The sequence below is a fragment of the Littorina saxatilis genome, linkage group LG17 (assembly GCF_037325665.1).
Source record: "Littorina saxatilis isolate snail1 linkage group LG17, US_GU_Lsax_2.0, whole genome shotgun sequence".
In the NCBI taxonomy this organism is placed as follows: Eukaryota; Metazoa; Mollusca; class Gastropoda; order Littorinimorpha; family Littorinidae; genus Littorina; species Littorina saxatilis.
The window spans coordinates 24,935,652-24,953,449 of record NC_090261.1 but is presented as its reverse complement, the minus strand read 5'-3'; the positions used below and the strand labels follow the sequence as shown (position 1 = coordinate 24,953,449).

The following is a 17,798-nucleotide window of genomic DNA, read 5'->3' as shown; positions in this document are numbered from 1 at the left end:
GTCAATTCTGTTGACATATTTTCGTTTAGTCTTTACCTCGCATACGCCTTTACACTGTACACATTTCCAGTGCTTTGTAATTAAAAGCTTTGATATGTAAACCGATATTGGACATTTAGTGAAATTGAAATGGTTTTAATTAATAAATGGTGCATTCATGTCCTGTTGGTACAAAAAAAAGCACCTGCCCTGCACCAGGCCCAGTTCCATGTCACAAGCCTGTTTCATCCACACTACTATCAAAGATATTCCAGGCTACGCTAGTCTGGAATATCTTTGCGACTATCATACAAAGATCTTTTATGGACCAACAACGTACATCCAAACACCTGACCCGTAGTACATGTCAACATTATGTTTATACAAAGGCGGTCACACCAAATGGCTACTTTCAGTATCTTACTCTAGCTCGTTACTTGCATTCAGCATTAGTTTGTTTCAATTCGTATTTATTTATTTATTCAATTTATGTATTACTCACAGATGGTCTCAACCATTCGAAAGGACGAGGGGCTTCGTGCGAGAAGAAAATGGACTCGTCCACTGCCTCGAACTCGGGGTCTTCAAAGAGGATTCCCTCTTCCTGGCACTTGGCCTTGATGTCGTCATAGTGTTGGTAGGCCAGGCTGGCGAAAGGGTTCTTCCTCACATGCCTGGGCGGACCATGGCTGCTGCGACCAGCGAGAAAACGACGACCATGTGAAAACATCTGCTGGTACTGACCTGGGTCGCTTAAATCCACTCCGAACTTAGAGGACATTTTGTTGAGGAAATCCATGTCTGAAGGTAGCTTTGCTCACGATCCGAGCTCAAACTGTGCGGCAAGTCACAAACTACCACGTCTGCCAAATCCGCACGCACTGCCTCGGTTTGTGCAAGGATCAAAGCTCTCTCACCTTGCTGTGCAAACGAGAAAACGAATAGTAGCCGCCGGTGTCGTAGTGTAGTATTTTTAGGGTCAAGTGTGTCGTCTGCTGGATTAAACGATGCTGCTGGTGTGTGCTCGTTGATTAATATCTTACCCCCGGCAAAACTTCCGCGTGTGAGTGTGTAGTGGACACCGGCTTGGCCGCGAGCGATGATAAATGTCGAAGGGTGTTACGCTTGGAGTCCCCTTTCAGTCACGGCCTCACAACGGCTTTATTTTTGCCGAGTATGCAATACGTAGGGTAAAGGTACCCGCACCACAGTACTCCGGGTAGGGAGCAAAATATATGTGACGTCTCGATTCACTGGTCACAACACACTACGACAAGCGCCACAACTCACAAAGATTTCAGGAATGTCAGTCGAGCAGACGACAGCCGGTGTCAACACATAGCACACGGACAACTACACAAAAACAGCGCCACGGGCTGCTCCGGGTTTGTTGCTCGTGTTTTGAATCAGTCGCTGTTGGCAAGGGTAGATTCTAGTGGTATCGCAATGCTTGACCGACTGATAATGTTAACTGTGCTTGTGTGAGCGTTGACAAAGTTAGGTACCGACGAAATATCGTGCGCTGTTACAATCTGCAAAACTAGGCTTCAGCACAGGTTTCCTCCCACACACGGTACAAGTGGCAAACATCGGCTTCTCTCGCAACCACGCCTTTTTACACACTACACTTTCACCCATTTCACAGCGTGTTGATGTGTGTCACTGCGTTTAGTGATGGCAACTGACACAATTCCCTTGTTGCACTCAAACTGTGCAAAAACAGGACTTGTGCACAGTCATGTCCTGCTTTGTGTGTGTGTACGAGCGAGAGAATGAGATAGAGAGAGAAGGGCCTGAGCAAAACAACGAACAAGTCGCGTAAGGCGAAAATACAACATTTAGTCAAATAGCTGTCGAACTCACAGAATGAAACTGAACGCAACGCAACACAGCAAGACCGTATACTCGTAGCATCGTCACTCCACCGCCCGTGGCAAAGGCAGTGCCAGTGGAATTGACAAGAAGAGCGGGGTATTCCTTGCGCTGAGAAGGATAGCACGCTTTTCTGTAGCTCTCTTCGTTTTAACTTTCTGAGCGTGTTTTTAACCCAAACATATCATATCTATATGTTTTTGGAATCCGGAACCGACAAGGAATAAGATGAAAGTGTTTTTAAATTGATTTCGAAAAAAAATGTTGATAATAATTTTTATATATTTAATTTTCAGAGCTTGTTTTTATTCCAAATATAACATATTTATATGTTTTTGGAATCAGCAAATGATGGAGAATAAGATGAACGTAAATTTGGATCGTTTTATAAAAATTTTTTTTTTTTTTACAATTTTCAGATTTTTAATGACCAAAGTCATTAATTAATTTTTAAGCCACCAAGCTGAAATGCAATACCGAAGTCCGGGCTTCGTCGAAGATTACTTGACCAAAATTTCAACCAATTTGGTTGAAAAATGAGGGCGTGACAGTGCCGCCTCAACTTTCACGAAAAGCCGGATATGACGTCATCAAAGACATTTATCAAAAAAATGAAAAAAACGTTCGGGGATTTCATACCCAGGAACTCTCATGTCAAATTTCATAAAGATCGGTCCAGTAGTTTAGTCTGAATCGCTCTACACACACACACAGACACACACGCACACACACACGCACACAAACACGCACATACACCACGACCCTCGTTTCGATTCCCCCCTCTATGTTAAAACATTTAGTCAAAACTTGACTAAATGTAAAAACGGTAGGAAAACATACTACGAATCAGTCTTCTATCAGCCAGAACTTCAAAGACCCCCCCCCCCCCCCCCCCCCCCCCCCCCCCCATGACCGTTGTTAATGGTGTTTTCTTTTTTGATGATGCAATGCCATCCTAAAGGTCAACTTGATCTCTGCATGTTAATTGGGTCGATCAATCATGGCACACACACCCCAGTATCGGTTCTTGGAAGTACGGTTATCTTTTGAACTTGTAAATAGTAAAAGTGATTGCGCTACCGAGACACTGAAAAGGCAACAATTCAAAGGTATGTTTTCTGTTTGTTCAGTTTTAGTTTTTAAATAGGACTTACACTCAATCAAATAAAACACGAAACGCGCCAAGATTTCGCATTCCTTTATATCATTAGGTATACCGGCTAATCAGGTCAACTGTTGAACTGGAAAAAATTAATGTGCTGCTGATTGCAAAATAATGATTGATCGATGTGCTGATTTGCTACGCAGCAGTTTTGTGTATGGATCAACCACCACCTGCTACTATTGGCAATTTCAGTAGTTTATGGATGAAAACCTTCATCCGGGCAAAGTGATCTGATCCCGGTCCAACTTAAAAATTTAGACAGCAGTTCCTTGACGAAAAAAGCTTTCCCTTCACAGATCAACCGCCCAAATCCGAAAAACATGGCTTTTCGCCAGACAACGGTGCATGACGGTTAATTGTATGCAAACCGCTCTATCAAAATGTTTGTTTTGTTGAATAAATGTAGTATGAGTCAGGGTCTTGTTGTGCTCACTGCAAATCTCTTTTGACAGGTGAAGGTGTGTGTGTGTGTGTGCGGTATGCGTGAAGTTCTGTGCACGGGTTGTGGTGGTTGGGAGGGGGGGGGGGGGTTGCTGGAGGTCTCCTTCCTAATAATAATATTATAGTACAGTGCATCCCCCTTTTAAGACCCTCACTTTAAGACTCCCTCTCTTTTCCCCTCTCTCCCCGTTTTTTCAGCTTTTCTGTTTATAAACTCTGTACATTTACCTTCATTGTTGAATGAAGACGGCATTTTTCTGTTTGTATATTGAGAGAAGTTGCACATCACAAACCCAACTTACATGTACGTTGAACCATCTTCAAAATGCGTGACAAGCAGGATATAAATCATTTTGACACGTGAACAGTGTCTTTCAACATCAAGGCTGTTGTCACTCACCGGTTCGCGATTTTCTTCGGTTGCAGGTCAACATCTTCACCTTTCTTCTACCCCCCCCCCCCCAGCCACACACACACACACACCACCACCACCACCCCACAAAATCTGTTTCCCTGACCATCCTATTGTTTGCCCCGAGAACGCCGTCGAGAATGAGTTTGTGTGTGTGTAGCGGCCTCTGTGTGTGAGTGTGTGTGGTTTTTCTTCTTCTTTTTCTTTGAGGTGTATATTGAATGCTTTGTTTGGTAGCCTTTTGTAATTGGTTTGATTTTTAGTAACTTTCGGTTCGTGAGCTCTCGACACAAAATCAACTATGCACGGATCCGTCCAACCTATGACTCACACCAACAGCCTCAGTAGGCTTAATAACATATTATACGTATACCTGAAGTTTGGCCGATTTATAGACTTTACAAGAGCTCTACCATTACCAATATCTGCAAACATTACAGCCGCAATGACCAATTATTGCGTACTTCCGACAGTTTTGATGATCCGGCTGTCGACGTACTTATTTCTAATCGAGTGTACTGGGTCTCTGATCTTCACACCGCCGTTGCTCCGAATTGCACTAATGGGATTTCCTTATTCAATAAGAACTAATTCCTCTCAGGTAAAGAAATGAGAGTGAATGGACAAGCTCTTTGGGCTTCCAAAGTCGCATATATTGTAAGACCGCCGTTCATTTCTGAATTGAAAATAAACACGAAATCCGGGCTTCGAAAGACGCGTAAATCCATTTTGCCGCCTCAGTATTACCATAAGACCGCCTTTCTCTTTCTGCACTGACTAAAAATCTACTACGGACAGCGACAAAACTTCTGATATCAAATGAATGAGGACAGTTTAACAAGTGTCATGTGAGTCACAGCAGTTTTGAAACCCCATATGAACTACCTGTCTACTTTCGAGCCTATGGCCCAAACAGTGAGTGACAAGTATTGGCACCATTCGTCTTTTTTTGGTTTTTCAGTAATTGTTGGGATGAAAACGGTGTTGACGTTGAGGGGGACTCGGTGTGGATTGGGAGTTGAAGTAGGAAAGGGGGGGGGGGGAGTTAAATCATAACCTCCCGTCCGGCTTTTGTCTTTATCGGTCATAAATCGAATATACACCATATATTTTAAAGGCTGACATAGTCCTATTTACTTAGTTTAATTACTTCCAGGGCTTTTCCCATCGTTGGCTTGCGGGGATGTATAAATTAAGCTTCCTGCAAAGTTTTAGGTTTGAAGTCCTTACCAATTACGAGAAATAATTAATTCTTTATTGCATTGTTTAGCAACAGTTCTCCAGGACTTGGGCTATTTTTAGACCGTTGACGTCACTTCGTGACGTTTCGTAAACCAAAGATGGCGTTTGAGACTGTTCTGTTTACATTCGACACTATCAACACCACTTTGCAATATTGAAATAATTTTTTCTATGTTCGAAAGCTACAGCCAATCGTTATTATATCCCCTTAGGTACAGTTTTATAACATGATTGGCACATGTAAACAATATGATTATGAATTAATTAATGAACGCTACGAATATGGCAGCCTTTAACAGGATGGAGCGATTATGCGCGTGTGTGTTTGTGTGTGTCTGTGTGTGTGCGCGTGATAGAGTTTGCGTCAAGTGTGTGTGTGTGTGTGCGCGTGATATGTGTGTGTGCGTACGAGTTTGTGTGTGTATGGGGGGGGGGGGGGGCATGCTTCTGTATGTGCATGTGTGCGTTCGCAAATATGCGATTGCCTCCACTTATTGTTGTATTGGTAACAAGGTGAATACACCTGGGTCCGCAAAAAAACACCACAAGTTCCCAAAACAAACAACCCAAGAAAGTTTACATCTTCAGAAAGTTAAACGACCCAAGGCTGAACATACTGGTGAATGCTTGGTTAGACATGACTAAAGTGATGCCGCGACTGACCGAGGATCATGATAATTAATCTGACCCTCAAGGACCACGCCAGTGACACAGACATAGCCGAGAGATCTGTGGCCAGTGACACAGCGACTGACACCAAGGACACACTCCGGCCAGCCTATTGTTGGCCATCGGGGGACTGGCTGGGCACACTTTCACTCTCGGGAGAAGGACAGCTGGCATTGATTATTTTGGGATAACGCTGACACAGCCAGCAATGCCAGAGACTGACTCAGCCGTCTCAGTCCTTGCAGTACTTCTGATAAACTGGTGATGTTCCGCTGCTGCCGGTGTAACGATTTTATATTTCCCCCGTGGTCAAATTTCCCCCTCGATATATACTCAAGACTGAAATGTTATTTCCTGGTAAAATTAAGAAGTGAAATTATTTAAGGACGAAAAGCATGTCAGTTTCTTGCATACGAAGAAAATTGGTGGTGAAATTTAATAGATTTCACCCCCAAAATCGATTTCTTCGATAACGTGTACCGAGTGGTTACGTCCCTTGAATAAGAAGAGAAACATTTTACGATGAATCAAATTTCTAAGTTAAATACAAAAAATTGGTTGGACAAATTTGGACCCATGAAAGTAAGGTACCCAAGGTCGCTCATCAGTACTATCGAAGGGTGATTTTTTTGTTCAGTGTGGAGTTTATACAAGATCAACGAGGCCGAGAATCAAAATATGACCACGAGGAAAGATGTCATCGTCACATCCGCAGAAGATAATGGGCTAAGCTTGAAGCTGAACTAATCGAGGAAATGCAAAGAAAATAATGCATACATATGATCAGTAAGTTGTGTAGCCCTTTGCCTTCAACTCACGGCCACGAGTCTCGTAAAAACAGGTTTTTACAAGAAAAATAATTATTTAATAAAATGTTGGTATGCGTCAACTTGGGGACGGATCTTCCTGCAATGATGATTACTTTGTGCAACTGATACCATAATAATTTACTCATTTTCAAAAATGAAAACAAAAAGAAATGGAAACGCAATGCGGCGTATGCAGGCAAAACGTTTACATCATCTACAAATGTGCGCACGTCGTGGAAATCATAATTTGCGAGTTTTGCCGGCGAGATTTGGCAATGGCCTACACGACCTGAGTTGGCAAGAACTTGAACGTCTTCGAACGAGAGCGCACCAGTGATGCGGTTTTGTTCTCTACTTAAAAGATAGTTAGTATATATATATATACCGAAGTTCCAAAAGAGAAGCCGTGGTGCAGCACTAAATAACTGTCCTTTATTCAGCTTGCCCAGTCTGGCATGGACCAAGGCCAAGCACTGAAGCAGCCATGGGTGAAGCAGGGGTCATCATCTCAGTGAGAGTGTTAAAGAAGCGGTCACTCACATTACTCGCCAAACCTTCTGTGTTTAGTTTGAGATGCTGTCAAAGCACCAAGAAAGGCAACTACTGAATGAAACTGGTTTTAAGCGTGTCAGTGTCCAGTGTCACCGGGGAATGGGGGTTGGGGATTGAAGGGGGGTGGTGGAGTATGTTAGACCAGAGACATAGAATGTGTATATATATGTTAGACCACAGACATAGAATGTATGTCTCTGGTTGGACAACAGCACTATCATTTAAACAAAAAGAGGGCACAACAGGAAACCAGGTTTGGTATGTTCAATTCTATCAGTATTAATCAAAAACAGCACTATCATTTAAACAAAAAGAGGGCACAACAGGAAACCAGGTTTGGTATGTTCAATTCTATCAGTATTAATCAAAAACAGCACTATCATTTAAACAAAAAGAGGGCACAACAGGAAACCAGGTTTCGTATGTTCAATTCTATCAGTATTAATCAAAAACAGCACTATCAGTATTTTTTGGGTGGGCCTCCCTCTCTTGCCAGCAAGCAACCCCCTTATCCTTCTTGTTCCTCTTACTGATTGCATCTGGGCGAGGGACGGATGCCATGGTTACTCGTGATTTGGGCAGAACTGAGAATGACATGGAGCCTCTGCAGTTGTGACTAATGTGATCTTGGCTAAGGCCAAAACAAAAATAGGTCTGTTTACGGTAACCCGACCGACCCTAGTTTTTAGGCCCGACCCTAATCTTTTTTTTGGATCGTCTGAAAAAAAACCCAAACGCATCCAAAATAGAGCTGTTTGCGCTCAAACAGCAGACGACAGAAGGGAGGTAAGCTCAAAGTACTGTTTATAGTTATGTTGGGCAAAAACAGGGATTGATGAGAAGAAATACCGACCCTATTTTTTCACCCTATGTTACCGTAAACAGACCTTTTTTTTTTTTTGTGTGCCTAGCATAACATATAGCATAGGTAGGTGGGAGATAATGCATTCATTTACCTCTGGAGTCTTCTTTGCTTTTGAAATTTGGCTGGTTACACCAGCACACCAAGAGGAACAAATGAAATGGCAGTTTAAAACTCGCTATACAGCTGAAAACACATGGAGCTCAGTTCTCCCATTCAGCCTTTTACTTAGTGTTCCATAATTTGTTAGAATATCAACCAGTTCAGAGGGGCATTAACTTGTGGATCTACAAAAAACAACAGTTGGCAGTCTCTTTGTTTTTGGATTTGTTGATCTACAGTTTTGGGATGGGAGAAAGCTATACTTAACTTTAATGGGCATGCCAGTGTATTAATTCCCCTCAACCGACATACTGTTACAATGTTGTGTTTACATTGACACCGGACGAACAAGTTATAATATATCTACCATTTATCTGCACTGATGCAGTTTTCAATTTATTTCAAGTGTATATCAGTGGACTCACATGGGGGCGTCTCCATTCGAACTGGCGCGGGGGCCTCTGGCTGAAGAAGATGGAGTTGTCCTCAGCGGGCATCTCGGGGTCCTCAAAGAGGAAGCCGCCCTGCGAGCACTGGGACTTGATGGCGTCATACTGCTGCTGGGTCAGACCCACGAAGGGGTTCTTCTTCTGTATGCGTTGAGGACGTCCCCTGATCTTAGGTCGGGGGTTGGGGGCCGGTTCCTCTCTCCTGCCACCGCTGCCGAACCCTTTGAATCGGAACCCGCCATCCTGACCGCCTCCACCACCACCTCGTCCGACGCCAAAATCCAATCCGCGTCCACCGAAGGTATCGCCGAGTCCGAGGTGGACATCTCCACCACCGAAGGCACCACCTCCTCCGGGTGTGTATCCGATGTTGGGGCCGCTAGGGCCGCCGATGTTGTAGGTGTGGGTCTCCACTTTGGGCGGTCCCGTGCCATCCGAGAAGAAAGTTTTCACAGTCCTCGTGCCTTTGGTGCCACTGCCGAATCCGGAAAACATGTTGGTGTCTGGGAATCAAGCAGCGTCTTCCCCTTGCCGGCTGCAGATCTCGCGTCTACCTGAAGTTCGGTGTACACAACCGGTCCACTATTTGTGCCTGGACCAGCCGGCTCAGTTATGATTCGATCTTCAGCTCCGTATAAGAACACTTGCGGGTGTTTATTATCCGATTTGCACACTGCCTCAGCGTGTGTGTGCGGTCAGTAAAAGGCGTCTACACAACAACACACGAGCGCTCACACTCACAGCACACTTCAAAAGCTTAGTCGAGCGAGTACGCTGTGTAACAACTGTTGCATGCTTCGGTGGGCAATCCCATTTTTGCTAAGAGGGAGGGCGGGTTGTCAATTACTGTTACGATTTGCAGGAAGTCGCTTTCCTTCTTCAACATCTATGTTTCAACTCGATCAAAACAGAATGCGACATTTAAGCTCTGTTGTCTATGTTATTGGAAGACTATAATTACTGTCTTGTTTTGTTCTTTTTATTCTACGGTCAGATCATCGGTACTGCTCCACGGAAGCGGCTTGCTAATTAGCTTCCAGAAGCTGAACAGGCTGAAGCACTCTGACTCGCAATGTCCGCAGGCGCATGATACCAGAAATACTATTGAATACAGAAGTCATGACAAATAGTTGTAAGATCTACTATTTCATACGTTATGCATCCGATTGAATGATAATAGTAATAGAAAATTTATATAGCGCTTCTTTTCAACTCAAAGCGCGTTACAATCCCAATAAAAGATAAAAATACAAAAAATACAAAGATGTGATTACACAGTGCAATATGCACCACAATTAGATTATGATTATCAACTGTGTAGAGCGTTTTACCAACAAAATTCAATACATATATGAATCTGCACACCAGGTGACTGTGGCACAATGTCAATGATCTTATTTTTACATTTAGTCAAGTTTTGACTAAATGTTTTAACATGAGGGGGATCGAGACGAGGGTCGTGGTGTATGTGTGTCTGTCTGTGTGTGTGTGTGTGGAGCGATTCTGATCAGAGTAAACTACTGGACCGATCTTTATGAAATTTTACATGAGAGTTCCTGGGTATGATATCCCCAGACGTTTTTTTCATTTTTTGGATAAATGTCTTTGATGACGTCATATCCGGCTTTTTGTAAAAGTTGAGGCGGCACTGTCACATCCTCATTTTTCAATCAAATTGATTGAAATGTTGGCCAAGCAATCTTCGACGAAGGCCGGACTTTGGTATTGCATTTCAGTTTGGAGGCTTAAAAATTAATTAATGACTTTGGTCATTAAAAATCTGAAAATTGTAATTAAATCATTTTTTTATAAATCGATCCAAAATTACGTTTATCTTATTCTTCATCCTTTTCTGATTCCAAAAACATATAAATATGTTATATTCGGATTAAAAACAAGCTCTGAAAATTAAAAATATAAAAATTATGATTAAAATAAAATTTCCGAAATCGATTTAAAAACAATTTCATATTATTCCTTGTCGGTTCCTGATTCCAAAAACATATAGATATGTTATGTTTGGATTAAAAACAAGCTCAGAAAGTTAAAAAGAATAGAGATACAGAAAAGCGCGCTATCCTGCTAAACGAAACCGCTACCACGCTATACTGACTGGCTTGTCAGTTTCACTGCGTTTTACACGTGCGGGGGATTGACGAAGCTGTATTGTCTTGGTGAAAAAGTGCAGTGCGTTCAGTTTCATTCCGTGAGTTCGACAATTTCACTAAATGTAGTAATTTCGCATTACGCGACTTGTGGATTTGAGACTGACTAAACAATACTACAGATGATCCTGCGACTTCTTGTCAAACAAACGTAAACTGCAAAAGGCTTACGAAGCGTTTGTCGTTGATCTACGTTGTTGTTGTTGTTGTTGTTGTTGTTGTTGTTTTTGCTGGTTCGTTTTAGTACTTGGTTCGTTTGTTTGTTCAGATAAGAACTACTTCGCTCTACTTGTGTTTCTAAATGTGATTGGGCTGTACAATAATTCATATTTGCTTCTTGGGGGTGCTGTTTGGCATTTCTTCTGCAAATCGAACGTTATAGGCCCTGGTGAGACCAACACCTCCATTCTGATTTCCATCCCCCCACCCCCACCCTCTTCCCCCAAATCCTCGTCATGTGCCTGTAGTCTAAGAAGAACGTGTTTCCTCAGCTGACCGCCAGGTAAGCCGGGTCGAAATAGCGAAAGCTCTTTGTCCGTACGTCTGTCAGTCTGTCAGTCTGTCTCTCTCTCTCTTTCTCATCAGTTATCTCTTATCTTTCCCCCGCTCTCTCCCTTATGTTCGTTCGATTACATGCCTACTTTGGTGTTTTGTTTGTGTGTTGGCTTTACGTGCATGTGCGCGGGTTGTGTGTTTTTGTGGGTGTGCAAGTGTTTTTTCGACGAGGCAGTACTAGCACGTCATTCTACGTCTTTAATTAACAGATCCAAAATTGTTTAATATGTTGCTGTATTCACATGTTCTCGTATTCATTTTTTGGGGGGTTTCTTTTCCTTTTATCTTCATGTATCTAATGTGCGGTACTTGTCTAAGTACACTTTGGAAGACCACATACACACACTGGCAGACAAACATACGTGCGCACACACACGTATAAAAAGCGTTTTCGTTGACCAAACAAACGAAAACAAACATACACCACTGAATTGACTGGCTTCATATAAGATTTTTAAAAATTTAGGTTACACTTGATCACTTAAAAATATCAATGACGTCTTCATTCCCTCATATATATATTCATTCCTCGTGTTCTGTTCGATCCATCGATAATTCTGACTGCAGACAGTTACCGAAATGACACTGACAGATCTTGGTGTCGATCTTTTCAGCACTCTGGCCACTGACAGATCTCGGTGACTGGTGTCGGAATACCGCGCGCCCCGCTTCTAGTTGCACTCATGTGCTGGGCCAAGGGAGGCAACTTCCTTTTGTGCATGAGCCCTGGAATTGACACTGCTAATAATTTTGTTTCTCCTGAGATCATACTTTAGTAGACTAATCCCCACCAGCCATCCCCCACTTCCATCTTTACCTTCAAAAATAAATAAAAAACCTGCACGGTGTAAACGTAATTTTTTTTTTAAACAAGAAAAAACATATCACAACCTGCACATGGTGATGTGATGAAAGTCATACAGACACAAACAGACAGACAGACAAATACAGTCACACACACACGCACACACACAGATCACAGAGCGGCATCACTGAAGGCAGAACATGGTGGTTACCTCTACGAAAAACATGGAGTTTTCTGGTTCGATGTATGGTTTTCACGCATTGATGGAAAACTGACTAGCCATACTTTTATGCTAAAACTGATGTTGGTATACCGGTACAAAACTACTAGTACGACACAAGAAAACCTAAATGAAACCCCGGTACGTCAAACCTTCAGTCATTAGCCTACTGAGAGACATTTTAGCAACGATTTGTCAAGATCTGGCAATGGCTGCCAACAAGCAGAAAACACTACACACGGTAAGCCTTACACGAGCACCGAGCACTTTCCTCAATACGGCTCAACTTTTGGACTCGGCAGCTCTCCAGTCTGTCAGATACCTCTAACAAAAACTTTACAAAATCTTAAACATACGAGTAATTAGCTTGCAAAGTCACGAAGCCCCAAAGTACTTTTCTTTCTTAACAGAACCACATACTTATTCAAGTGCGCTGCTTTTATGCACGCAAGAATATGCATTCAAAATAATAAAGTCCAATAGCTTATGCATAGCTGGCTCTTTTTTATCGGCATATTCCATACGTGTTAAGTCTTACTTTCATTGGCAAAGCCTTACTTTTGTGATTAGGGTCACGTTAACAAGTTCAACTGGGCCGATTAAATACCCTCGGGCAGTAATACATTGAATGATTCTATCACTTAAAAACACACATAGCGCATGACACAAAATTGTTGTTGTTTTTCTGTGCTGTTGGTGTTGTTGTTGCTGTTGTTGTTGTTGTTGTGTGACATTTCTTTGTAGCTATTATATTGCTCAAATCATTCTATCACTTAAAACACACAGCGCATAACGCAAGATTGTTGTTGTTTTTCAGTGCTGTTGTTGTTGTTGTTGTTGTGTTACATTTCTTTGTAGCAATTGCTCTGTCGTGGCCATTCTTTGTAGTGCTTACCCGGCTGTGCCCGGGCGGTATGATCTGAAACCGGTTCTGAACGATGGACTACGTTGTGCGTTCCACGACAGACCGTGCGTATGGTCCCAGGATGACTCTAAATTGAGAATCAATCCGGTGAAAAACACTATCTTATTATATGCTTACGTCCGTTAAATGTAGAGCTGCAAAACGTGCACGTGAAAAACGAAATTCCACTATCATACCAAGTTGTCAAATGAAGGCAAAGAAAATGGTCCTGAGGCATGTGCGCAAAAAACAAACAAAACAAGAAATTCCTAGGAGGTAGGAAAAACACCCCCGTCAAAGGGAAATAACCTTCTCAGTTGGTGGCAGTGACTGAGGACTGAGTGAGAATGGTTATTTCCCTTTGACCATGAAGATGTCCCTGTATAAGTCCTTGTATAATTTTAATCCACCAATAACTCCCTAGCCGTGTGTTTGACTGGTCCCAATTTTTGTAAGGACCGTCTCAGGAATGTATAGAACCTGTTCACCAAGTTTGGTGACGATCGGTCCGTTCATTCTTGAGATCTATATATGCGAACACAAACACACAAACACCCAAACAAACACCCAAACAAACACATCGAGCGAAACCTATACACACCCCTATACCGGGGGTGTAAAAACCACCCAGTGTTTTATGTAAACACAGCCCCGACGATGGTAGAACATGGTAGCAATCCTTCCTGATGCATTTATAGAGAATCATGTCAGCTGTCAAAATTGTCGTGTACTCTCACAGGTACATAGCCCGCCGCGGTCAGTAACTTTCTGTCTCTGCCTAATGCATGGTTGTCATCCGGAGCTCCAACTCAAATGAGTATGTCTACACTGCGGTGCACGTTATAGACTGGTGATGGATGGTGGTCTGTAGCAATGGGCAGGGCTCCCCACTGATGCTGAGATACATGTACCTGCAGGATCCCGGGACCCCCAATAAGAATTAGCCTGAGGGGGCCAAAGAACCCCCTCAGCGGAACATTAGAGGATCCCCAAAATAGGAGGACTTTTGGAAGCACTGTGAAACCTTTACAATAGCATTATGTGTGTGTGGTCATGTCAGTTAGCCTAGACTGATTTACTCCGTAAATTGGAGTCGGTACAGATCAGGGACAAACACATTTCGTCTTCGAAATCTATCAGCCAAGTGTACATTCTTGTTTATTCTGTATGAAAAGGTAGTGGACGGTACGCATGTTTAACGCGAATTAAGTGCTTTATTTCAAGTTAACGGGGGTCGCGGGATCCCCTTCAAGAATGCTGGCCAGCACTCCGATTTGCATAAGTTTATCATTTGCCGTATGCAAGTACTGTAAGCCGTTCAACTGAGAAGAGATGAAATAATGCGGAAGCTGTGTGTGTGTGTGAGTGTGTTAGTTTGTGTGTGTGTGTATGTGTGTGTGTGAGAGAGAGAGAGAGTGTGTGTGTTCGTGTGTATTTGTTTTGTGTCAGTGTGTGTGTGTGTTCGTGTGTGAGAGTGAGAGAGAGAAAGAGAGAGAGAGAGAAAGACGGACGGACGGACAAGACAGACAGACGGACAGTCAGATGGACATTAAAAAAACAAAAAACCAGACACGTAACATGGCAAACAGTGAGGCATACACTGCTGGCACGCAATCGGACAGAGGGACAAACACTGATTCAAACTCAAAGACATATATTTTCACTCAAGTTCACGACAGACAAAAGAAACTACTGTTACACAGTGGATTATTGTCAACTTACTTGAGGTCGGAGCCAGACGAAGGGCCGTGGAGGGGTCTGACTGAAGTAGAGCGAGCTATTCAAGGCAGGGAACTCGGGGTCCTCGAACAGCTTGCCAGATCCTTTCTTCGACAAGTCGTCCTTGATGTCGTTGAAGTCCTGCTTCAGCATCCCAGCGAAGGGGTTTTTGTCCTCACGACGCTGGGGGCGGCCAGGGATCGAGGGTCTGGGGTTTCTGCCTGAGGTGAAGCCCTTGAAGTTGATCGGGAAGCCACCACCCTTCCCTCCTCCCAAGCCCAGTCTGACCCCCTTGCCTCCGAAAGTATCCCCGAGGTTGATGTTGAGGTCCCCCAGGCCTCCCCCGCCAGGTGTGAATCCGATGGTGGAGCCGGCGGGACCGCTGAGCTGGAAGGCGGAGGTCTTGGACATGTTGCCACCTGTGGACTGTCCGCCACCGCCCAGTAGGTTGCCGATGCCTCCCATACCGCCGGCAAGGTTGGCTAGGCCTCCCATACCTCCACTTTGACCTCCTGAACCGCCTTGGGCAGCGGGTTGTTGACCCCCTGAGCCACCGCCGGTAAGGCCGCCGATGACGCTGCCAGCAAGGCCGCTGAGGTCGAAACCCCCTCCTGCATTCTGCGCCGCAGGGGGTTGTTGACCTCCCGAATGACCGCTACCAGAACCACCCTTGTCACCGCCGAACAGAGACTTGCCGAAACCGGACAGCATATCCATGGTGATGTCTCACTCGCTGTCTGCTACCACAGTTTCTGATGGTTTCAACACTGAATCCGTCACCTGATGCCAGCGCGTTCCGCACCGATGATGATACAAGACTGGAAGCACGGACACAGGCAGACCTGAAGACTGCACGCTTGACTGATTCGATCAAGTCTTGCTGCGGCGCAACTCTCGCGCTGTCATTATAATAATCAGTTGTTGAATCGATGTCGGGATGTTGTGCCTGTGTCGATGCAGTGCTGGGTACTGCCTCAGTGTCAGCAGCCGATGCGGCACGGTGGTTATGATATAACGTTAACACACGGCCGAGGGGCACAATTTAACATAAAACACACTCAGGCGCCCTTCGGTAGACCGCGCTCGTCATTCAAAAGATCACACGAGAACGGCTACACACTCACCAGAAATCAATACAAAAGTCTATCCTGAACTCTCCCACACGCAATATTGACGATTCTGTGCGGCACTGCAGCGGCAACACACTCAGCACAGAGTAGGCTAGGAAGACGCGCGGGAGTAAAACACAACGTTTGTTTCTAAATTTAGAACGACATTTCCGTACTTTCGCTTGGCCTGGGGGAGACTGGGTTCAGAGGCGAAACGGGGACAAGCAGATGTAACGAGAATTGTCCTCCATTGACCTAAAGCTACAAGTGAGTGTCACCGCCCAAAAAACGACGACGGCGGTAGCAAATATAGAGTCCCTTTCGTAGCCAGGCTGACACAAGTAATGGAGCACTGTATATTGGAAGGGTGAAAACCCCTCAAATAATGCTTCATCTTAAACCCCTTAAATCATACTTCATCTGCCTAAGAAAAAAAATCAATATTAATCAGTGAGATTTGCGTGCTGCAATTTATTAGAGTAGATATTTGAATACTTTCGCTTGGCCTGGGGGAGACTTGGGAATCGTTGGCGAAATGGGGGCGAGCAGATGTAATGAGAATTGTCCTCCATTGACCTAAAGCTACAAGTAAGTGTCACCGCCCTAAATACCACGGCAATTCAGCAAATAGAGACCCTTTTGTCGCCAAGCCGCATATGGGGTATACTGACACAAAGTGGTGGAGGCCGGGTGAACCAAAACTTTGCTTCATCTACCTGACCACAAAAAAGCAAGTAATGAGTAATGAGATGCCAGTAATGTATTTAGTGTAAGTAGACTCAAACACAGAGGGCAAAAAATGGTTTAAATCATTTCGTGATCTTGACTTATTACAGTAGAACCCCCCTTTTGAGACCTCCAACAATCTGAGAACATCAGGTCTTAACAAGTCGCGTAAGGCGAAATTACAACATTTAGTCAAGCTGTGGAACTCACAGAATGAAACTGAACGCACTGCATTTTTTCACAATGACCGTAGTCCGCCGCTTGTGCATTACGGAGTGAAACTGACGAGCCTGTTCAGTGCGGTAGTGGTTTCGCTGTGCTGCATAGCACGCTTTTCTGTACCTCTCTTCGTTTTAACTTTTTGAGCGTGTTTTTAATCTGAACATATCATATCTATATGTTTTTGGAATCAGGAACCGACAAGGAATAAGATGAAATTGTTTTTAAATCGATTTCGGAAATTTAATTTTGATCATAATTTTTATATTTTTAATTTTCAGAGCTTGTTTTTAATCCGAATATAACATATTTATATGTTTTTGGAATCAGGAAATGATGTAGAATAAGATAAACGTAAATTTGAATCGTTTTATATAAAAAAATTATTACAATTTTCAGATTTTTGATGACCAAAGTCATCAATTAATTTTTAAGCCACCAAGCTGAAATGCAATACCGAAGTCCGGCCTTCGTCGAAGATTGCTTTACAAAAATTTCAATCAATTTGATTGAAAAATGAGGGTGTGACAGTGCCGCCTCAACTTTTACAAAAAGCCGGATATGACGTCATCAAAAGTATTTATCGAAAAAAATAAAAAAACGTCCGGGGATATCATTCCCAGGAACTCTCATGTCAATTTTCATAAAGATCGGTCCAGTAGTTTGGTCTGAATCGCTCTACACACACACACGCACAGACACACACACACATACACCACGACCCTCGTCTCGATTCCCCCTCTATGTTAAAACATTTAGTGAAAACTTGACTAAATGTAAAACGGAGGGAGTCTAAAAATGGAGGTATATTTACAGAGGTTA

At 43.5% G+C, this 17,798-nt stretch overlaps 1 protein-coding gene across 8 annotated transcripts in view; it reads right to left on the bottom strand.

Annotated features, from left to right (window-relative positions):
* The window catches only part of LOC138953581 (calpain-B-like), an 84,410-nt gene extending 67,217 nt beyond the window's left edge, over positions 1-17,193 (bottom strand). For 2 of the 8 annotated variants that reach the window (XM_070325424.1, XM_070325425.1), the window contains exon 1: positions 14,926-17,192. In XM_070325424.1, coding sequence (XP_070181525.1) covers positions 14,926-15,639 — 714 coding nt within the window. In that variant the 5' untranslated portion in view covers positions 15,640-17,192. Of the gene's footprint in view, positions 1-481; positions 1,614-8,530; positions 9,319-14,925 lie in introns of those variants that run through there. The other 6 variants (XM_070325423.1, XM_070325426.1, XM_070325427.1 and 3 more) reach the window with 6 other exon arrangements.
* Between the last annotated feature and the right edge of the window lie 605 nt (positions 17,194-17,798).